The 24,610-nt window shown below is 39.8% G+C and overlaps 1 protein-coding gene across 2 annotated transcripts in view; it reads right to left on the bottom strand.

Moving 5' to 3' along the window:
• Slc12a2 (solute carrier family 12 member 2) overlaps positions 1–24,610 on the bottom strand; it is a 74,489-nt gene that overhangs the window by 8,998 nt on the left and 40,881 nt on the right. Inside the window, exons 16-22 of one of the 2 annotated variants that reach the window (XM_016001580.3) lie at positions 23,796–23,907; positions 21,510–21,650; positions 13,026–13,132; positions 6,260–6,339; positions 4,473–4,598; positions 2,074–2,121; positions 604–726 (exon numbers count right to left, since the gene is read on the bottom strand). In XM_016001580.3, coding sequence (XP_015857066.3) covers positions 604–726; positions 2,074–2,121; positions 4,473–4,598; positions 6,260–6,339; positions 13,026–13,132; positions 21,510–21,650; positions 23,796–23,907 — 737 coding nt within the window. The remainder of the gene's footprint in view (positions 1–603; positions 727–2,073; positions 2,122–4,472; positions 4,599–6,259; positions 6,340–13,025; positions 13,133–21,509; positions 21,651–23,795; positions 23,908–24,610) is intronic. The other variant, XM_076555289.1, reaches the window with a different exon arrangement.

Below are 24,610 nucleotides of genomic sequence, written 5' to 3'. Positions count from 1 at the left end.
AATGTCAGCCAATCATTGAGGAAGGAATGATGGGGGTGAAAATGCATCATCCAGGACGACAATAGCCAACTGAGAAACATGAGTGAGTGAATGTTAACCCAGGTGAAACAGTTGAGGAAGAACAGTATATCTGCAGAGCTGCCAAGAACCCCACCACCACATCTATAATCATAAAGAGGGGAAAATGAGTTTTCAGCCAAAAGTCTGAAAAAATACACGTTACTCAACAGCTTACTTTACACCAATATGCCACTCTTGGTGAGATACAGACAGAAGAGCACAGTACCACTTCTGTGCTATTTTTGCCAAAGATTTACAACGTGAAACTGATTGTGACCAATATGACTGCATTCCAAATTGAGTCACATTACATAAACTAGTCATAGTTAATATAATGGCATTGTCACAAAGTTCAAGACAGGACTACAGCAGCTTCTATAGGAAGAATCCTGAAGGGACATGATCACTATGTATGACTCTCACACTGATTCTCATGCTGTTTGAGCATGCTGGTAAAACCTGAATGTGGTAAACTGTATGCCATTTCTTAGCACTAGTCTTACATGTCAGCAAATTTCTAATTATTTGAAAAATACATCTTACCTCCATCATCAAAAAGCCACCAGACATCAATAGTATTCTTTCCTTGTTTTTTCTGAAACTGTGTACTAGCTTCGAGAAGCTTTTGGTCGGCTACATTTAAAGGTGCAACAGGGCCTTTGGATTCTGAAGGATTAAGCAAAAAATTATGACATAAAGGAAGTAAATGTTAAATCTCCTTTTACTGTATTCCTAGACTTTCCTAGCATTTATAAATTCAGATATTTATATGCAGTTAGCTGTATATGGCTTCCATTATAAGCCTGCAGTAGCTTATAACAGATATAATTTGAGTACAAAAAAGTACTTTCTGTTTTACAATAGGTAAACTCATTCAAATTGCCCTAGTGTCTAGTATTCTGAAGTATTCTGGTGAATGCACAGGAATCCTAAATACCAAACATTTACTGATAGAGTTTAATTTTCCTGGAGATCTATTTTAGGCTAACAAATCAAGCTTTACACTTGTTCTGTGAGATTTCTTTTATTATCTGCTATCTCAATGATTTAGAATTCAAAGGTATTAAATAAAAAGCCATATTTGCAAGATGATTAGATTAACAGCAATACACTCTTGTCATTACCAGGGAAATGTGTTCATTGATCACTGTCCCCTCAATATGTGATGCCCAATTGTAAAGCCACATAACCACATCTTTCTCTGAATCATAGAAAGATGTTAGGAACTCCTTGGCAAGGGTACGGATATGCTGCAGGTCTGAAAGGAGTTCCCATTTACATTTCTAGGAATTTAAAAAAAAAATCAGCATTGACTCTGTGAGCAAGCAAATGGCTATTATGAAATTCCACTACCACAATTTTAAAAACAGAAATTCACAGGAGGATCTCTGGTCATTTCCCAGAGGTCCGTCATTCACTTTCCATGCTGCCATGATGTAAGCAAATATGACAAATGATTTTGCATGATGAAATATGGCTACCAAACCACACTGCTCCATAACTCTCACCTCTATCTCCTTCTCATAAAACTCATGTACGCTGACATGACTGTGTATCTCCCAAACGCAGCACGACTGTGAGAAATATTGCAATTTTTGAAACGAAAAATATATTAGTATCAAAATTGAGAATTTGGCTGGGTACAACTGATGGTAAAGAGTGTAAGCGACACTGTAGAATCACCTGTTCCAGTGTCCCTACTTATCATCTAAACCATGCAGTTTAAATTAAGAAAAAGACCCAAAAAACAAAACACCTGCCTTTCCAGGTTTGTGTATTTCAGAAACACCATGACAATTCAAAAGACTGTGAAACAATAGCTTGTCCCAGTGAGACATAATGCTTAGTTGAAATAAAATTAATTTTGCTAATCTGCATTTAATAGATAACTGTAATATCACCTCACCATGGAAATAAAAACTAAATTAAAATAAAAGGAAAATAACAGGGTTGGAATTAAAGAGATAACAGTATGGAAAGGGGGATTAAAATAAAATGATGAACAATGCCTGCCTTTTTTCAACAGTGGCTGAGTTGGAGTCTTGCCATCCTCTTCCTCATCTAGATTATGTTTAAAAAACACAAAATATGAAGTTAATTGCCTTTATAATCATAAAGTAATGGAAATGTAAATAGAGCACATTATAAACAAGACAGTGTGAAGAAACAGCCCATGAGAAATGATTAATACTAAAAATTAATATTTTCTATACTGAGTGTTTAATATTTTTTAAAATCACATTTTTTAATAAAGACCATACAGAGTGAATGATGAACACCCACACTGAAATTTTATTTCTTTAAAATTATTCAAAAGAGCCAACAGATTTTGTAAACGTTAAGCTTTCAGACTTGAAATCAGCTGAGAATGTCACAGTACAGCGTGCAGAGTAGAAGCATGGCCCTTTGAGCAGCCATCTTTGCAGGTAACACAAGGCTTTAAACGCGCCACTATATCACCACACAAGTGACTAAAGGCACCTGGTATTTGCACAAGTCAATCAGAACTGGAAATATTAGGGAATTTGATCAGAGTAAAATGCCAGTTTATGAAAGAGTCATTTTCTTCAAATAAAGTATATGTACATATACATATGTGTGCATATATTCACCAGCTTATATTTTAATATTCACCAATTTGTTTTCTGGGGTAAGTAGTTTTTCTAACTCTTTTTCCCCATAGATGTAAATTTACTTAAGGCAAGCGAACTCGAGTTTAAAAAGAACATTCTGCAGTGGGATCCTAAGTAAGACTCCCAGGCTTTCACAGCATTTCTAACACTATCCTCGATGAGCTAGACCAGGTTAGTTGATGCCTTGCTTTCTCACTGGTAGAAATGCACCTACCTCTTAAGGCTCTGAAATTGCAGACATTGCTGAAATGAGTTTAGGCTGGTGCAAAACAAGTACTTACAGAGCATTCTCTCTTTGTCCCCTTGTATATTTTATGCCTCAGTAAGCAAGACAGATAAAACCAAATACTGTGACTATATAACTGTATTAGAATGTTCCTAATCCTGAAGGGTGTTTTTTTTTTTTTAACAAAGTATCCATTTCTCTTATAGTATCTGTGCTGATTTTGAGAATTTGCCAAATAGAAAACAGACAGAAAAATCAAGCTATACAATTTTTACTTTTTATGCATGTTTTGGAAAAATAACTAATTAAAATTTAAATACTACTGTTATAAAGTAATACTTAATATCTGCTTTTGAACATATAGTGATTAGTAGTTTATATTCATTTAAAGGAGTTTAAATGTCAAAGACACAGTGGCATTTAAAATTATTTATAATATCACCTATCTTTGCAGGTGTATGAAAGTCAGAGGACAACTCATAGGAGTCAGTTCTCTCCTTCCCCTCTGTAGGTCCCAGGAATCAAATTCAAGTCATAAGACTTAGCGGCAAATGCCTTTTTCCAACAGAGCCTTCTTACCCACCAAAATGACTCTTTAAATTAGGCTAAATGCATTTACAATTTTACAACTGAGTAGAAATATACTAATCTAGTTTCCTATTCTTTAAAAATATGAAGTTGTAGCACACATCACTGAGTTAATGTACGTGTTTGCATCTACTTAGATGTGAGTGCAGAGTAGCTTTTAGGAAACGATCAATATGACTGCATGCATGGATTCTTCATAGACTAGACAGAAAGGGTCTGTCTCAGGCAAGAAAATGGGAAAGGGCAAAAGAATGTAGAAATAAATTAAAATAAATGCAAAAACAAATGAACAGAATCAGCGTATGAAGTGTATGGACAACACAAACACAGAATAACAAAGCCACTAAGGCCCGGGAGGAGAACTGTGGGAAGCCAACTTTCTACTACTACACTAGGCAGGTTACACAGGAAAGGAGAGAATGAAGAGCAACATCAATGCTTTCAAATAATCTAAAAGATAAACTGTGCAGAGACAGGGTTTGCCCAAGGCTATCAGTTTCATACAGAAGATGGTGTCATCTTAGAGAAATCAAAAGTCCACTAAGGCTGGGTGATTTACAGTGCAGATTTCTTTCTGGTTGCGTTATCAGCTGGAACAGGACAGATGGAGATACGAGTCTGACCAGAGGTTGGAGAGTGAGGGCGGGAGAGTAAGATTTGGAAGTCATCCCTTGTCTTCTTACAGCATGACACACAGTGTGTGGATGAAATTATCTGCAAGCCTCGTGAAAAAGGACATGCTCTTCCCAAGTTTAAAGAAAAATATTTTGAAGCAAACTACTTAAAACTATGTCAGTCACTAAATAATTGGCATGACTTCTGTTTTAAGGAAAGCAACACTTTAAAATTGCAAACAATGTCTAGCTTAACAAAAGGAACTTTGTAATATGTATTATATTCAAAAGCCAATCCCCTCCAAATGAAAACAAACTGTTAAAAAAAAATCTTGTTTGAATGAAAATTACCTTTATGTGTAATAGACTTTTCACCAGACGATTTGCAAGTGTCTTGATCTGACTTTTTACTGTAGTCCACGTTTACTACCACATCCTTGGTACCAGGTGATTTTTCTTGTGAAGACAGTAATTCTTCTGTAGATATGAAAGTGAAAGTATTTAAAACAGTATCAAAATCATAATTTAACTATTCAAAGTATCATGGTTTACTAGTAAAAAGATAACGAGTATCCCTTGTGAAATAGTAAGGTGTGAGGATTTCTTCTTTTCTTCTTTTTTTTTTTTGATAAATGATTTAAGAAACAACCATGCTGTTTAAAATGACTATCTATGTAAATATGTCAGCTGCTAGGGGCTAAGCTGGGTTCTGGGGAGTAAGGAGTGAATGAGAAATCCACATAAAAACAATACAGTAGGCAAAACGATGATATGTAGGCTGTCAAGAAACTCTACTCTCAAAGGCAGTTTCAATATAAAAATATGTAAATGTGACAAATGTTCACATTCACATAGAGGTCAAGTAACCCTAGAAAATTATTCCATAACTACAAAGCCAGTGTCAGAGGTACCACCTTTTCCTAACAAGTCCAGGGAAGGTACCAATTCCTCCTAAAGCATTTTCAGATTTGGCCAATACTTAATAAATACTGAAATTCAACTGTAAAACATATAAAGACAATGCAATACAGAATTGGTAATCCGTCCCTAGTCCTCCTCACTGCTTTGTATGGGTGGAGAAGGACAACAGAAGCTATGGGAGCCACGTCCCAGCACTAAACTAAGGGTTAAAGCCCTGACCTCTTCACCGTTCAGGACAACCCTATGAGGTACATCACTAGGCATTAACAGACAAGTAAACAGGCCCAGAAGCCACCCCTTGCCCAGGCTACAAAATTACGGGTAAAGGCTGCAAGTTTTAGAAGACATCTACCTGGGCCTATGACCAGATCTTAGCAATGGGCAAAGCCTTCAAAAAAGCACTTCATAGTAATCACAAACACATAGTACTTTTGAATGCTTCAGTCCCATTCAAAGCCCGGTAAATAACAGAACTGAATAATCCACCGTTCTCTTGGGTGACAGGGGCACCACTTCTAATCATGCAGTGTCAACGGGCGTGAGTCAGGCTCTCTAAACACGGTCTCAAGACTTCAGATGCGGTGCTGCCAGTCACTCCAGAAAAAGACAGTACATTTTCAGCGAGCTAAGCTTCTTTGTTTCAAGAGTTCAAATCATGAACAGATTGCAAGTTTTTATATGCGTCTTGTCTATCTAACCTCAGCTAATCTGATGATTTCATTAATTAACTGGTAAGGGGAAATGGTAGCTATTCAATATTTTTAAATTAGCAAATCTTTTTGAAGGCTATGGAAATTTCCATTTTCATAAAATCAGCAAGAAAGTTATACCTTAAATTGGGTCCTAACCATCACTTTAAATGTATTCGTTGTATTATTTAACTAACAGCTTAAGTAGTGATTTAAGTATCTTAGTAGTGGTTTAAATATTTTTTTCATCCTGTTTTTTTAAAAAAAAATTGGTTGGCCAATTTATAATCATAACTAATGTCTGCCTTTCTTAAGGTTATGACTTATACTAAATTTTATCCTCCATTAATAATCATCAGCCATCCTTTAAGATGCAGACATTGGTGGCTTCCCAGCGTATCTGATCCTAAGATGGGAAGCATGAAGATGGCAACATCCAAGCCAGTGAAGATCGTGTAACAATAGGCACAATTTTTTAACAAAGTAATTGACACTTTTAGAATAAAATCTCATCTGAGGAGCACTGACCTTGTCCTTGGAGGTGTGATATGTCCAATCCTTCCTTTAGGCGGATAACCACAACTCCATACTGGATGTCGAAAGCATCACTACAGCAGAGGAAGGGAGAATCACAAAATTGTTTATGTTCTATATAAAAAGTGAAAGGACCCACAGACCTCTAAAATGACTTTCTGCTCTGTTTTCTTTAATATGTTTTGAAAGTCAGAGAGAAATGAATCACCTTAGTTCCTAATCCCACACTTCTACCATACCCTTGAAACTATGCAAGTTTATATTACAGTAATGTGCCACATGATGCGCTGGTAAGGAACATACCATATGCATACCTTCACATGCCATATAGCCTAGGTGTAGCCTAGTTTTCTGTACCTACTCTCAACAAAGCCAGCTCACAATGTACTTCCCAGAATTCACACCATCATCAAGCACCACGACGGACCCATGGAGCAGCTTTTTAAAGCAGGAGCAGATTTGTTTGGTAACTGTTGCTGTTTGGCTATTTATTTATTTTTAGATTTTATTTTATTTTTCTTTATGTGTCAGTGTGGAGGCATGCACACTTAAGTGTCTATGAGAACAGAGGCCAGAAGGACTGGATCTCCCTCTAACTGGAGTTACAGGCACCTGGAGTGGGCTCTGGGAATGGAACTTGGGTCCTCTGGAAGAGCTGAATGGTCTTAACCACTGTACCATCTAGCCCCATCCAACAGTATTTTTATCTTGCAAGGCAATATGACAGAAAACAACCATTACAGCAATCCTACTGCACTTAAACTTAGGTGTATTCCTTTGAAGCTAAGAGAAACATCTGAAGATGAAGAAATGGATCTTACTGAGAATGAGAACAGCTTTTAGTGTACGAAGACATTTCTGAATGGATACTATCTGTGAGTGTGTTAATGTATGTGTGTACAGGTACTTGTGCACATTTGCAGAATCCACAAAGTCCCCATCAAGTGTCTTCCTCAATCACTACAACTGTCTGAGCCTGGAGCCTGTCACGTCAACTCGGGCTGGCCCACACAGCCCAGGCTGGCCCACACAGCCCAGGCTGGCCCACACAGCCCAGGCTGGCCCACACGGCACTCTCCAAGGCTGAGGTTACAGGCGCACTGCTACTCCCAGGTTTTCACATGAGTGCTAGAGATTTGCTCAAACTCAGGTCCCTACACCTTCTCAGCAAAGCGCTTCACCGGCTGAGCCATCTCCATACCCTAAGGGTAGTATTTAAAGTACTTTTACATTTTAGAAGCTAGTCTTGCGTCTGATTTGAACCTGTGCGGGTTTGGGGTGTGCTGTCAGTCTCTCTGCGGCCTAGTCCTGCTGTGTGTGTCTGGAAGACGCTGCTTTCTTGGAGTCACCCATCACCATGGCTCTTACACTCTTTCTGCCTCTGCTTCCACACAGATCCCTGAGCCTTGAGGGGAGGGTTTGATAACGACTTCTTTAGGGCTTCGTGCTCCAAGTCTCACTGTCAGCGTGCTGTACAGTGGTGAGTCTGTTAACTACCGTCTTCTGCAAGGACTTTCTAGTGAGGGTGGTGCAAAGCACTGGCTTCTGGCACAGCAGTACACCATCAGCAGTCATTCTATTGCTACGTTTCTTTAGCAGAACATTAATGGTAGGCTTTCCCCTAGGGCCCAGGACCTCTCTAGTCTAAGGTTTTCTACCATGCCCAGGGGTGGCTGGCCAAGACAAAAATGGATTCCATGGTTTTGTTGTATTATTTTTGTGCAATCTGTGTCTGGTTGGGTGTTCTGGTTTTTCTTTTCTTTTTCTTTTTGAGAGAGAGGGAGTGTCTTCGAGTTACTATTGCTGTGATGAAAGCAACATGACCCAGAAGGGTTTATTTTAGCTTATGCTTTGTCACTTCCAGATGACAGTCCATCACTGAAGAAGTCACGGCAGGAACTCAAACAGGACAGGAACCTGGAGGCAGGAGCTGATGCAGAGGCCATGGAGGGGTGCTGCTCACTGGATTGTTCCACATGCCTTTGTTTTGTTTTGTTTTTCTTCTGAGACAGGGTTTCTCTGTGTTAATAGCCCTGACTGTCCTCAAACTCTCAAAGGTCTAACTACTTCTGCCTGCCAGTGCTGAGATTAAAGGTATGTACCACCTGCCTGGCTCAGCCTGCTTTCTTATAGAACCCCGGAACATGAGCCCAGGGATGGCACCATCAACAGTGGGCTGGGCCCTCCCCAACACCAATTAAGACAATGTCCCATAGTCTTATGTAGAGCCTGATCTTATGGAGGCATTTTCTTAATTGAGGTTCCTTCCTCTCAGATGACTATAGCTTCTGTCATTTTGACACAAAACTAGCCAGTATAGGGAGAAAGAACATGAAGCTGGGTAGGAAGGGAGGCAGGAAGACTTGGGAGGAGTTGGGGAGGTGGGAAAATAGGATCAAAATATAGTTTATCAAAAAATTTTAATCAAATTAAAAAAAAGTATTGCAAGGATGTATTTATACACACCAAAACCTTGAAGGTTCCTCTAAGCACATACTTAAAACTTTGAAAACTGGGGCTGAAGAGATAGCTCAGCTGTTAAGAGCACTTGCTGCTGTTACAAACAAAATGAAGACTGTTTAGGGTATAACAAAGTCAGTCAGTGAGTCAGTCTGTCTATGTATCTACCTATGTATCAATGTATCTATTTATCTATGGGGGTAGAGATTATTTAGTTTTGTTCTTGTAATTAGTTAACTAAGGTCAAAGAGTCATTGTAAAAAGAAATTTAATAGAGATTACTTTCTCAATTATATCTTAAAGGATCTAATTCTAAAGAAGTAACCAATTATTTTAAGTATATAGTAAATCAACAAAATCAACTGCCAATTTTCTTTAGAGAATGTCATGAAATAAACTTCGAACTTGCCATAGATAAAACACCTGTATGTTTTTGCTATAAATTATAGGAAATGTTTTGTTTCAGGTCTTACATGTTGCTAATAAAATATATAAAAGCATACTCGATTATACAAATATTTAAAACTGCACAGAAATCATTAAGGGATAATTATCTAAGACAAAGATTGAGCAGTAACATGCTTTAAAGCTGCCATTAGCTGGGTCTGGTAATACAGACCCGCAATCCTCGTTACTGGAGAAGCTGAGTCAGGAGGATCACAAAGTCGGGTGAGACACTTGGCTGCTGACTGAGTTTAAAAGCAGCCTGAGCAACTTAGTGGCAGACCCTTTCTCCCCGCCCCCCCCAAAAAAATGAAAGGGTTGGGTGTGGTAGTGAACGCCATTTGTAATTCCAGCCTTTGGGTGGTGAGGACTGATCAGCCTCAGTGACAGTGAGCTCGAAACCAGCCTGGATGGTTTTGCAGGAATGAGGGTACAACCCTCCATAGCTCAGTGGCACATCATACATCCCTAGCATGTGCAGAATCCTAGCTTCAATTTCCAGTACTACACAACAAACCATAAAAATAACACTGAGAGCCGGGAGGACGGCTTGCTCAGTAGGTATGGGCACTTGCTGCCAAACCCAACAACCCTAATTCAATCCCTGGGACTCACATAGTAAGAGAAGAGAACTTATTCCTGCAAGTTGTCCTCAGACCGCCACACGAGTACCAGGCATGCCCATGCATGTACACATGTAAGTAAGTGTAGTAACATTAACAACAAGGTCATTAACTTCTAATGGCTTTGAAAGCTAGAGAATATCCTTCCCTATCTGTCTGCAAGTGGCCAAATGATACACAACATACAGAGCAATGCTAACTTCCAAAGCATTAAGACAGACCCGTCAGGGCCATCATGATCAACTACAGCTACTAGTAATGTAGTTGGTGTGTAATAACCATTTTCCAAGTGCCGCTTCTCTATTTTCTAGGGTAATTACTCCATCTCACTGCTCTTGATCCTTGAGAGGAAAAGAGCATAACTCACCCACTTTGATAGCTCATGATTTAATCTTTATGTGTACCGTTTTTCTTTTCTGAGGCACTACATATACAAAGTAGAGAACTAGACAGCTATAGTGGGAGTCTGTTTCCCAGAAGGTCAGAATGCGCAAGCTCCACAGCCTTTGACCTTCCTGAAATCACCTAACAATGGAAGGGTTCTTGTGTGTCACCTGTGTGTATTACAAATCAACATGGACCTTTTCAAAGATCAACTATGACCTCTGATCATTTCCGGAAACTTTTCAAATAAGCTATGAAAAAAAGCTATTAGACAAACATAGCAGGAAATCAGTAAAGGCGATGACTTCAATGAGTTCCAAGTAACCCCTATCAGAATTCACAGGAAAATGGGCCTGTGAATTCCGTCTGAGAACCACTTTGCCAAAGACAGGATTTTCTCACTGATGTTTGTTTTGAAAGACAACTGTTTATATGCAAGATAATATTGCATGATAATGGCACAGTGAGAATTGTTAGTGTAAATTAGATTTGTTGAACAAATCCCATAATACTAGGAAAAGGAAGTACTTTTCAAGTATTAACAAGTATATCTGGCAAAAACAAAAAAAAATTCTTTCATTAAATAATTCAGTTCTATAAAGCACTGGTAAGATTAAATATATACGCAAAAGTCTATGAACCAGAACAACAAAGTAGCAAGAGAATAAAAGGAACTCAGCAGACAAGCTGTAAGAAGTTAGAGTGATGTGAAACCACCAAGACAGAGGAAATGAGAACCAACCAGCAGCTCAGAACGTCACGTGGAAAAGGCAAACAAGTAACTCAAGGGATGAACCAGAGACCAGCATGGGGACAAAATCCATCTCTGCAGCCGCTCAGTGCAGGACACATGAAGACCTTACAAAGCGATACTCCGCCATCTGACTGTTCAGCCACAGCAAAAGCACAGGAAGAAGCCGGCCAGCTTACACAGGAAGCAGGGTCTTGTACACACCATCCTTGTTCACATCTAACGCATGCATCTATGAAAGATTATTCAGCTCTTAAGAAAAATGAAATTATGAAATTCACAGGTAAACTGATGGAGTTGGAAACATTCATTCCGAATAAGGTAACCTAAATCCAGAAAGATAAACAGCGTATGTTTGCTCTCATTTCTGGATGTTACCTTTGAGTATTCAGATACATGTGCTCCATGTGTAATACCCACAGAAGTCAGGAATTTATTAAGGAGGCACTGGGGAGAAGTGGCCTTCAAGAATGTGGAGATAGAGCACAGTAGTATAAAATATTAAAGGGGAACAATGGAATAAGACAGATTAAACAGACGGAAGATGGGAGGCAGGGTAGAGGAGAGAATATGGGGAGGAGGGGTAACTAATATTATAAGTCCTTTTTTAAAAAAAATGGAATCCTACTGACTGTAGACACTTCACAAACTATAGACATAAAGAGGTATAATGGTGTTAACCCTACAATGGGGAGGGGGGATATCAACTAGTATCCCATTCTATCTAACACATTACCCCAGTATCAAGAATGGGTTACCATTTTTTGAGTTGTTGGCCAATGGGGTCACAGAGACCTCCAAGAATTACAAGCTAACCTCCTTAACTTGATGCTAAAAACCCGCTGAAGATACCACATACTTGAATTACAGATATGGAGACATCAAGTGGGTATTCACCTGCTAGCTTCATCCTTACTGGCGAGTGATCATGTGCTGGAAGAAGGTTCTATGCCCAGTGCTAGAGGAGAAACAGCAAGCCTCAATCTCACCCAGCTATGCAACCTTGCAAGCTAGAACAATGACTGGCTGACAAGATAATGCCCACTGGTATAAGAGCGGCACAGATGTCATGGGAGTAACCAACCACTTTCCGACTGGATTTAAGGCTTTATCTATGAGACAGAACTCATACATGGCACTGTTAAAAGGACTAAGGAATCTATAGCTTGATAGATCATAGGCCCCAGGGGCGAACCCAATACTAGTCTGTTAAACGAACAGAGAACTGAGTATTAAAACTACCTCTAATGACTGATTGCTGCACCCACAGATTAGAGCATCTTTTACCCACCATCAGAAGCCTCTCCTGGCAGTAGATGGCAATTAACAGACTCCAAACTGGTGAATGCACAGAGAACAAAAAACTAGAATGCTTAGCTCGAAGTCAGACATTTATACCATACCCTTTACCCTGAGGCTCAGCAATCCTCGCCAAAGAGAGGATGAAAGACTGTAAGAGCTAATGGTGGTGGACAACTTCAAGGAAGTCTTCTAGAGAAAACAGGAAAGCCGCACATATGAACTCACAGTGAAATGACAACATGCACAAGCTCCAGCCAGAGAGAGGATAGTGGACTTGTAACCCTACCATTAGCTGAGGAGCTACTGGCATCTGGGAGCAGGTGAGAGAGCAAGTATTTCTTAATGGGATCCCTGGTTGGCTGACCACACACCAGCTGGGCACGGGAAAAGGAAAAAAAGAAGTAATCTCAAAGGTGAGTGAGAAAGGATGATAGAAAGTGAAGAGTTTAAGGGGGTGAATATGTCCCAGATACAGTGAAATTATTAAAGAATTAATAAAAATACAATAAAAAGGTAAGGTCAACAAACTATTTTACACATATATAAGCTATTTTGTAGATGTATTTGCATCTTTACATATACATAAGTACTTGTATATATGTTTTGTGTAAAAAGAGATCAGTATTTTGCTAAAAGATCATTATTTTAAAACCTAGACAATTCATAGGGTTCTTTTTAATTTTTATGTACCTATTAAAGACAGACTACATAAAAAAACCAAGGTAAAAAAATGAAGGAATACTTTCAAAATTAGCATTTTTTCTGCCAAGTACGTAACAATTTAGAGCATACTTACTGAAATAAGTTTATATACATATCCACATCCCTCATATCTGCTTGTAACCAGTCTTTCTTAAATCCAAGGACAAGCGTGTTCGGTTTCATTCGACCAAGACCAGCAGCCTAAAATATATAAACACAACTTAGAATACAGACTATTTCCGGAACTCAGCCTGGTGCCTGGCCGTGGATCTCTGCATCTGCTTCATTTAGTCACTGGCCAAAGGCTCTATGATGACAGCTAGGTTATTTGCTAGGCTGGTCACCAGAGTAGACCAGTCCAGGTACCCTCTGGACCACTGCCAGCAGACCAAGGTGAAGCCCATGAGCTGTGGACTGGTGGCTGTGGAGCCCCATGGGACTGGACCAGGCCCTCTGGATACGGAAGACGGTTGTTTGGCTCGAACTGTTTGGGGGGCACCTAGGCAGGGGGATCAGAATCTATCCCTGGTCTATGGGCAGGCTTCTGGGAATCCGGTGCCTGTGGTGTGACGCCTTGCACAGCCTTGGTGCAGTGGGAAGGGGTTTGGACCTGCCTAGGCTCAGTGTGCTGGGCTCTGCTGACTCCCCATGAGAGACCTCGACTTGGGGGATGAGGGGATGTGGAGTGGCTTGGGAAAGAGGGCTAGGGGGTGGGAGGAGGGAGGAGGGGGGATTTGTGGATGGTATATGGAGTAGAAAGTTTCTTAATAAAGAAAAATGAAAAAAAAACAAAAAAGAATACAGACTAATAAAAGAATTTTTTAAAAGATGATGTACTTCCAAATTGATAGGGTTTTTTTTTGTAAATTATATGTATGAAATTCACCCCAAATTATTTATACTAAACACAAATAAAAATGTTACAATAAAATACTTGAAAACTACTCAATTCATTATTATATCTTGATGACACAACCATTTTGTACTTTTACTAACCAAAATAACGTATTTAATTAAAAAAGTTGTATTCTCCACCTCCATGATGTATTTTAATAATAGTCACTAATGCCTAGATATAAGTCTGATGTCTGGAGTTCTGAATTCCACCAACAGGAAACTGAATTCTTTTAATCACGCTAATGTTCTTTTTGAAATCTGTGTGGGATCCCACAATAATTCAAGTATTCTGCAATCTCACCAAGAGCTACAATGCAGGCCAAGTATAGTGGTGCATGCCCGTAATCCCAGCACTCAGGAGGCAGAGCCAGGACTGCCAAGAGTTTGAAGCCAGCCTGGTCTATATATAGTGAGTGTCATGGGCTACATAGTATCGGAGGCAGATAGGAAGATCCTGTCTTAAAACACATAACAGACACAAAAACTTGCAATTGAACATAATTAACAATTATCCCTCAAAGTCCAATAAAATCTCTTTTCTAAGGTTTTGTTTGTTTCTTTAAGTACACTGAGAAATTATATCCTGGGACTGCAACAACACCTAAGTTTGGGGAGGAGGCTGTGACTTTTTAAAAATTGTAGTAAGGGCTGAGGAGACAGTTTACATGAAGACCTTAGTTCAATCCTAGAGCCCAGGTAAAAACCCAGGCCTTGTTTTTACAGCACACTCTTGTAACCCCAGTGATAGAGCTAGAGACAGGCAGACCTCTGGGGCGCACTGACCAGCCAAGCTGGACAAACTGGCTGGTTCCAGGTAAAGAGTCAAAGACCCTGTCTCAAAACAACAAAACAAGAGGTGGATGACATCCACAAGAATGGCAACTGAGGGTGGCCCCTGTGTTGTTCAAATCTTAGATGGTCTTTTAGTAAAATCCCAGAGCCAGATATCAGGGTGAAAGCTGAAAGATCAGAGAAGCAGAGCAGCCAGCCACTAGTTCTTACCTCTACGAAATCCTCAGACTCAAGAGAGTGAGTTCCTGTTTCCTCAAGCCTTATATACCTTTTCTGCCCTGCCATATTACTCCCTGGGATTAAAGGCGTGTGTGCTTCCCAAGTAAAGGAATGAGATCTCAAGTGCTGGGATTAAAGGTGTGTGCCACCACTGCCTGACCTCTATGTCTAATCTAGTGGCTGGCTCTGATCCTCAGGCAAGTTTATTAGGGTACACAATATATCACCACACCTCTGGCCTAGATATACAAGTCCACACACATGAACACATACATACACACACACACACACATAAATGAATTATGGTATAAAGTTAAGAAAGTTACCATGTCAAGTATTATTTATTATGTCCATAATACAAGTAATAACTCACTATTTCCAAAACTTTTTCATCATTCCAATCAGAAATTCCACAACTGCTATGTAGTAGCTATTCATAGCTATTCATGCTCTCCCTTATGACATGTAATATACTTCTACCTAGTTATTTCATGAACAAAACCCCAGAACTCTGGTGTTTAGCTTACATCACTTAGCAGGCCGTCTCCTAGGTTAATGCAAAAATGAGTACAGCTCTATTCCTTTGCACAGACAAACAGCCTTTTATTGTATTTACAGCTCCATGTGTCACAGCTGCTTATCCGTCTATATGATGACGAACACTTCGGCGGCTGTTTATACTTTGTACCTTGTGGCTCCTGTGCATGATGGTGCAGTGTCAAGTATCTGCATCAAAAACTAACTCTGTTCCTTCAGTTTTTAGGGACAAATGTCAAAGAATGTGGCACAACTGATAGTCATAAAGTCGCTTTTAATTTATACCTTTTTTGAGGAACAATAACTTAATTTTATAACATCTATATCACTTTATACTCACAACCAGCAAAGTACAGGCTCTCATTTTTCTACAATCCCACTAATACTTTCTATTTCTAAAATTATAGCTATCCCAATATATTGACCTAGTATCTCATTGTGGTTTTTATTTTATTTACAATTCCTCTATAATTAATGATGTTGAAAATCTTTTCATGTTTACTGGAGACATATATAATTTTTTTCTTTACCCAAGTGCTGTGGGATATTCTGTATGTGCTGTGGGATATTCTGTATGTGCTGTGGGATATTCTGTATGTCCTGTGGGAGCCCGTTCTTAGGTTCCTCGTGGCTTTACCCAGCAGGTCCGCATAGAGGATGATTAGGACCACGGGCCTGAGTGCAGGTGTCTGAGATGGTCTGCACTTGGCTGTGCTGGGGGATGGTCTGTATGGCAAATGTGTTGCTCTGATTGGTCAATAAATAAAACCTGATCGGCCGTGGCTAGGCAGGAAGTATAGGCGGGACTAACAGGGAGGAGAAAAAAAAGAACAGGAAGGCAGGAGTCACTGCCTGCAGCAGCCGCCAGGACAAGGAAGATGTAAAGTACCGGTAAACCACGAGCCACGTGGCAAGGTATAGATTTATAGAAATGAATTAATTTAAGCTATAAGAACAGTCAGTAAGAAGCCTGCCATGGCCATACAGTTTGTAAGCAATATAAGTCTCTGTGTTTACTTGGTTGGGTCTGAGGGGCTGTAGAACTGGCGGGTGACAGAGATTTGTCCTGACTGTGGGCAAGGCAGGAAAGCTCTAGCTACAAGTTTAACAATTCTGTTGTTTTGGTTATTACTTTCAGATGTTTTAAAATATACATTATAGATATCAAAACCTGTGGTGGTTTGAATGAGAATGGCCTTCATAGGCTCATATATATGAATGCTTTATCCCAATTGATGAACTGTTTGGGAAGGATTAAGAGGGGTGGCTTTGTTGAGGTGTGTCTGGGGGGTGGCCCACCAGACCCAGTAAGCTCTTTCTCTGCCTTGTGCTTGTGGGTCAGGATATGAGGTCTCGGCTACTGCTACATCTCTCTGCCCGCCTGCCGCTGCCGGCCACCATACTCACTGCCATGATGGTCATGGACTCACCCTCTAAAACTATAAATCCACAATAAACCCTTTCTTCTATAAATTACCTTGATCATAGTGTCTCATCACAACAACAGTTACTAAGTTATTTAGTCTCTAAGACAAAACCCTTTATCGGATTCACTGACATATTCTCCCATTCAGTAAGTTCCTTTCACTTTCCTTATAAAGTCCAGTTTACTTCTGTTTAAGGTTCATGCTTTTGGTGTCATAACTGACTCCACTGCCAGATCCAAGGTCATGGAAAACTGAGCTCTGTTTTCTTTAAGTTTTATGGCTTTAGCTCTCATTTATGTTGGAAATACATTCTAGTTTGCTTTTGTCTATGGTTCTAAGTGACAACTTTAAATCATTTTTTTCAAAACATGAATTCAAATATTTATCAGAGGCCTGGCCATGTGCCACCGCCCTAAGCATTTCAGTAATTAAGGAGTAGGAAGTAAGCTACCCTGCAAGCATGCATTCATCACTCTCATGTACAAATTTAAGAGATCAAGATTTTACTCGGGTTTTAAAACATCCTTTCCCTAAATGGACAACCAAGAATATCCCACCTTCTTCTAAAAGCAAAACTATTTGCTGGGTGGTGTAACTACGACAGTCCCACTCTTTTTTTTCAGGGTAGAGGTGGAGTCAAAGGTGTTGAACAGAACCAAGCATTATCTTAAAGTACAACAGCTGTTTAACAGAGTTAAGTCACAAAACAGCCAGGAACTTGTTGATGGTACAAAATACTATCAAGGCCATTTTCTTGGGAGAAAAAACCATCATGTCATAATCCTACTATAATGAAAATGGCTTGTTTGTTTTGGTGAGAGGGATTAAGCTCAGGGTCTCACACAAACTAAGGATGCAAGCAACCACTTAGCTCCAATTTTATAAAATAAGGAATAAAGAGCTGTGAGACCCTGTGTACTCAGGCTTTCAATGGCATTACTGCAGTAACTCGCCCTAGGATTACTCAATTTTTTTTTTAAATTTCCACATGTATCTCTTTCACCTTTAAAGCCTATACTCAGTGTAGCCATTACAAAAGAGGTATTATTTCAACATTCCATGAAGCAGTAGGCATTTAAGAAGACAGTTTACTACTGAAAAAAAAGATATCTTTCCAGAAAACACCTCATTAGTGTTTGACAAAAAACCAGTCTGCAGATTCGGACACAAGAGGATCACGTACTGTGACTCAAGGCCAGACGGGTCAACACAGTGAGGTCCAGGACAGAACAGTGACGTAACAAAAACTGCCACCGCCATTACCCACTGGTTCCAGCATATGACCAAGGAAGCGTCAGAACATTTAGAAGACGCCACACAAGATAATTCTAGGCTGAAATTCTAAGTAAGCAATTGATGTGATGAGCCATCATGAAGCAATTTGGAATGTTCATTAAGAACAATATCATTTTGCTATATAAAATATAGATTTAAAAATGGTTTTAGAATAGATGTCTACTGCCTTTTTAAGAAGAAAAAAGAAAATCCAAAACATAAATGAAGAAATGAACCATGCTAATGTCTCACTGTTAAAGTTCTCATTAGCAAACTAGAGATTAAAATTCTGTAATGAAGGCTGATATCCTTATGCTGGTTTAATGATCACTTCTGATGGTCAAGACTAGCTAGACAGCAAGGAAGGAGAGAAATCAGAAGTGTAGAGCGTAATTTCTATTGAAGAATCAATTATTTAAAACCACATTGCTAGAATACAAGGCAGTGAAGAAAAACAAGTACTTAGCACTTCCTGACAATGATTTAAAAAAACAAAAACCAAGATAAACCTATCACGTAAGTGACAGGCTTCCACACGGAAAGGGAACCAACACTCATTCGCAGTGACAATACTCTGACTTCCGAACTCTACAGAAGCAGTCGGCAGCACATTCTTAACAACAGCTACCTCCTGGCTGGGCCCTCCCTTCCAGAGGGGCAGTGCTGCGGCTGAGGGGCACCCCGGGCAATCACAAGAGACGATACTGCTCTGCTTCTCCTGCCTTTGCCCCACACTGAGGAACTCTCATGATCCAGGGAGGCATTCGAATTGAGCATGGTCTGCACACTCAGGAGAAAGGGAGACTCTTGGGCCTTACCACAAACCTGCTTCACTGTGAGAGGAAAACAAGAATCTGCTCTAGTGAGTTTTCTTTCATAAAAAGGATTACATATGTAAGCGGTTATCAAAATGTTTCTGTAAGTTTCACAAAAGCCAGCAGGATTAACTCATCACAACCTGGCAACCAGGCATCACATGACACCTCAAGTACTAAAATGTTACATACTACAAAAGCTATACAGCCCACAGCAACAAGCACACAGTTCAGACAACAGAAACACACATGAAGACTGCATGTGTCTTCACGTGCACTTTTCACATCTATTAGCAATTCTATTATCTAGGGACATATCCAGGGAACATTTTGCAATTTTTAAAAATTCAACCTCCATTTTTCATACACTTTTTAAGAGTTGCTATTTTTAACTCTGAGATTTACCCACAGGGATATGTGCAGTTCTTTTCACCTGTATGCAGAATTCTATACAATGATAGATGTCACATTTAAAGTATCTCATGTTTGCTGAAATTAATTATAATTGTGTTTAGTCCATTACAAATGCTGCTGCCAAGTGGCAATAATGGATTCTTTCCTAAGGTCCATGACCTCACTAGCCTGGGTAAGCCGGCTAGGTTTCCAGTACCAGGGATGATTTCCCTCCTGATGAGTAGACCTTCTATCTAATATCCACTTGTGCACACCTTGCCATGCTGGTAAACCGTCCTGTTTCACAGATGTTGCAGTGGTGTTCAACTATTTAACAGCTTCCCTCCCTTAGCATCTGACATAGTATTTTCTGGAACCATGGGAGCTGGACTGCAGGAAAAGAGGCTTTGGGGTCAGACCCAGATGGAATCATCTAAGTCTCACACGTCCTAAGCGTATGGTGTCATCAGGAATAAAGGCCGACCCTCAATCCCTGAGAGACAGCCAAGGGCTCCATCAATATTCTGTTTGGGGAAGTGCTTAGACAGCCTGACCAACCACTCAAAAGGAGGTTTCTTGTGCCTGGAACTTAAGACTGCACCGAGTCTTCTTTACACGTGAAGAGGGGTCTGCATGAAGCCTAGTCTTGTTCTCCAGTGTTACAAAAAAAAAAAAAAAAGCCCTCCAAATTGCCAGGCTCTTGTCTATTAGTGATGACGGCACGGACTTCTCTTTACCTGACAGAAGTGACCCTGGTCACCATGGGCGCAGAACTGGTTTTCACTTATTCCTGTCACCTATCTTTCCTCTGTGAATTGTCTTTCACCTTTCTTCATCCCTGTTACTGACTTAACAGTACTGCAGGACACACTCTGCACTTCAGGATTATTATGTTCCCAGAATCTGGGACTTTTTCTTCATTTTGATGTGTCCTTTAAAATCTCAAAACTTTCAACTTCCAAAAGAATACTGACATTCTTCCCAGTTCTGTTTTCTAGGCTTCACTTAGGAAATTATTCTCTGAATATTTTATATAATCTCCTACTTTCTAAAATTTGCATTTTATCTCTAGGCCTTTAATCTATGTTAAAAATAATGGTTTTGTTTCGATTTTACTTAAGACAAGGTCTCACTATGTAATCCTGGCTGGCCTGAAACGCACTGTATATACCAAGCTGGCCAAAAGCATGGGATAGTCCCTAGCCTCCAAAGTCCTGAGACTGCAGCTGTGCACTGCCACATCTGGCTCTTTCTGTTTTGCAGCCATGGAAGGCCTGATCTTAGCATGTACCCCAAGCTGGTCTTCAACTAATGGCAAGCATCAGCCTCCTGCTCTGGGATTACATAGGCACACACCAAACCTTGCGTCAAAATGATTTCTGCATAATCTTTGTAAGGATTTCATTCCGTTTCCACTGACAGCCGTTATTAACTGACAACCTTCTCAAAGCCACTTATACAGTAAACTGTCTGTAAGTGGCCTCTATTCCTTCCATTTGCTGTCATCATTGAATCACAGCCGTTTCATATAATAACGTCATAATTATTTAGCAAGCTACTCACTGCTTGCCCTTCCTACAGACTGTGTGGGTTATTCCTAAATTCTAAGAAGCACGCGGCAGGATGGGCTCAGGACAGTGCTGGGAGCTTCACCTCACCTTTAACAGATAGCTCCGGTCAGAGCCGTTCTTACTTTTAATGTGTGTTTGATTGGTTTTGAAGATTAAGCTGGTAAACACTGTCTCAACTGATATCTCCCTATTGCCTTCGTGACAGGGAGGATAGAGTTCAGAAGTTAAGTAAATCGTCTGGTCCAAAATCCATAGTAAGACAGCAACAGCACTAACATTTAAGGCCGGGACTGATTCCAGATTTCCTATGTGGTGCCTATAAAATACCTAAAGCCTAAACTTAAAACTAGCAAATAAACAGAAACACAAAAGACAAGACTTTCTGAAAAGACAAACTAAAGATGGCTATGACTCAACGTTTTAAAAACAAACCCAGTGGGTAGAGGAGGTGAGAAATAGCTAACTGAAGGATGAGATGATTTTCCAACGGGCCTTGTGTCACCTGAAGGCACAAAATGTCTACAGAGTTCTAAACTACAAAACAGTTAGTGGTTTCTTAAAGGTACAAGAACTAATATACATATACACTGCCATAATAATTCAATAGCGAGCAAAAGCTTTAACCAAATGCAACAACTGAAGGACTCGTCACCTGCATCAAGTACTGCGCCCCTTCCCTCAAGTCATCGGCATGAACCGGAGCATAGAAAGCCTTCATTTTGTTCTTAATGAGCCATCGCTGGTATTTGGCTTGATCAATGGACATCTCTTTCATAGCTTGTCTTCGAGGGCCCTTTAAAATAAAACAGTATCCAAACTGTTATTTGAAGCACAGCCTTTTACAGCCTTAGAAGAGGTATCCTCTCACACTGGTTTGAAAGAATGTGCTTAAATGCTGACGTGGGAGAGGGGCAATAACAGTCTTTCATTCTCCCTGAGCTCTCTCTCTCTAATACTAAGATCACACAAACAGGCAGGGCACTGCTGGGCCTGGAGAAGGAAGGAAAAAAGATTTGAAAACAAAGTATTTCAATCCTAAATTAATGAGAGAAATTTGCAATGACTGAAAATGGAAAAGAGATTATACAATGCAAAATAAAGCCTTCTATTTCTCTACAGAAAGTTCCCTACTTTGCTTTCTGTTTGGTCTAAGTGTCTGGGTTATTAAGTCACAGTAACTTGAGAATATCAGTGAAAAAGTAAGAAATGTATTTCTGCTGTAAGATGAAGGAAACAAACTTTGCTAACTCAAAATTCCATTTTGATACCTTTATGCAACATATCTTAAAAATAAGTATGCCGGGGGCTGGAGAGATGGCTCAGTGGTTAAGAGCCCTGGCTGTTCTTCCAGAGGACCTGGGTTTAATTCTCAGCAGCCATGTGGCAGCTCACAACTGTGTATAGTTCCAGGGGATCTGACATCTTTATACAGACATACATGGAGGCAAAACACCAATGCACATAAAAATAAATAAATTATAAAAAAAATAAGTATGTAGAGAAAAAATATCTTTCCTAAGAATGGCAATTGCCTTCTTTCTAGCATCTTGTGCTCAAGACATTGACTTCAGGGGATCAGCTAGAGACAAACTGGAAGGCTCCATGTACCCTAAGTGGGGTCAATGCTGACAAGCCCTCTACACACAGGCCCATGGATGTACACATGGGTATTTGTGGCCTTGGCTTTGCAACTATACAGGAAGAGCAACTGTCACAAGAGTTCCAATACAATGCACAGCACACACTCTGGCAACTACATAATGGAGCAGAGTTTGAGGAAAAACAAATATGACACTCTAGTTTTTCTTTTTTACCCTCCCCTCAGGGCCTATCATTTATTTGTTACACTTATTTTTAACTGGACTCAGATTTATAAGTAGAAATTCTCAGCGAGGACAGCCTACATCTCTTGGCAATCTGTTCCTGGCATTTTTCTTTGGTGTCCCTTCATTCTCTTAGCCAAATGTTTAGCATATTCTGCAGCCTCCTCATTTTCTCATGGTATTGTTTCTTCAGAGGAGTACATTGGCATCTGTGTTGCAGGATGCGTGGAGTAACATGATGCTCAATGTTGGCTGCTTTGGTCCTTGGCTTCCTACCTTCTTAAGGGCTTTTTGACAACATGCTGGCAGACATCATCTTTAGAGAGACAGAAAAGTTTTCAGGTCCTGCTAGCTCTTTTGGGCCCCAGCTGCTGAGGCACAGTAGTTATTGTCCAGGAATATCTTCCTCTCTCTTTTTTACAGTAACCAAGTAGAGAACCCTCAGGATGGCATCCATGATGCATCTCAAACAGACTTGTGCTTCTCTCCAAAATCCTCCTTGATCTATAACAGGAATGTGCTCACTCAGTAGCAGGCACACTCTGCTGTGGATCAAAATATCTTGCATAATGGGAAAATTCTATCAATCCCACCGACTTGGACCACAAAACTCTTCTGGAACATCAGCAGCTGCTTTGGTGACCATGGGCCCCTCACACAAAGTACTAAGTTAGTTGTCCACGTCAATGAGTTTCCAACAGCTAATGGCTGGGAAGGAGGTCTTCAGCTTCATCTGGATACAGCTGGCCAAGAGGTGTCAGGCCACAAAAAAGGGCCACCTTAATTTCTTATGCAGAACAGGTAAGACATCATTTCACAATTATCTTCAAGATCCAAAATGTTTTTAAAAAGCATTACTTTTTTGGGTGAAAACTTATTTTTATTAGTTTAGGTATTTTTGTTACTCCTGGTTAAAATCACAACAGTTCAAAATATCTAGATCTTTTTAAAAAAATGTTACTTTGAAACTGTCTAAAGAAAAAAGTATTTTAAAGAAAACATCTCAAAAAAAATCCAAATTTTTCCAATGATTTCCAATCTATAAAGTCTGTAACTTACAATCCGTTTGATGAGTGAAAAAATGTTTTACTATAGAAAACAAAACTGATACATACCATATGCACATGGCCACAGATCATCAAACCAACATTTTTCGTGAAGTCATGAACAAGATGAAGTAAAGCAGGGCGTGAGTTTGGAGAACCTGTCATAACAAGACACTGTGGCCTAATTTAAGATTAAAAAAATAAAATAAAATTAGAACAGTTTGAAATCTGTATGTGGTTTCTGTAAAAACAAAGCTACAGAAGAACTCTAAGAAGATGAGGGTTACTTGGGGCAGGAAAGACGGCTCAGCAGTGAACAGTGCTTGCTGCTCGCCCAGAGGACCCCAGTCAGTGCGCAGCAGCCATGGGAGGCAGTTCCAGACCGCTCGTAACCCCCGGTGGCCATCAAGGGCCCCCACAGACACAGGGACATTTGTACAGACAAATACACATAAATTACACCAAGTGTTTAAAAGTAACAAATACCATACCAGATGCCCCTCTCAAACAACAGGCAATTCTAAACACTGAGTTTCTAGGATGCTAAAGAAATCACCACCTTGTTTAAGAATGACGTAACAATTTTTTTTTAATCTTCAAAGGTAATAAATGTTCCAGTCATTTCACAGATCCTGAGCACAACTAATCCATAATATAAACAGGCGAGTTCCATCTCACCACAATGACATCTACTTCACATATCAGCCCTGTCTAATATAGCTTACCTAAGACTGTTGTGATGTAAGTAAAACCAAATACAGCAGTTTGAACTACATGTTCTATTGGACTAAAATCTTTTAATTCTAGTTAATAATGATAAGTGCCAAAACTGCACTCAAGCATCTCTGTAAACATGAGAAGGTGACAAAATATTTAGCTGTTTT

This window comes from Peromyscus maniculatus, chromosome 19 (genome assembly GCF_049852395.1).
Source record: "Peromyscus maniculatus bairdii isolate BWxNUB_F1_BW_parent chromosome 19, HU_Pman_BW_mat_3.1, whole genome shotgun sequence".
Taxonomy (NCBI): domain Eukaryota; kingdom Metazoa; phylum Chordata; class Mammalia; order Rodentia; family Cricetidae; genus Peromyscus; species Peromyscus maniculatus.
The sequence above is the reverse complement of the archived record's forward strand: the minus strand, read 5'-3'. Positions and strand labels throughout refer to the sequence as shown.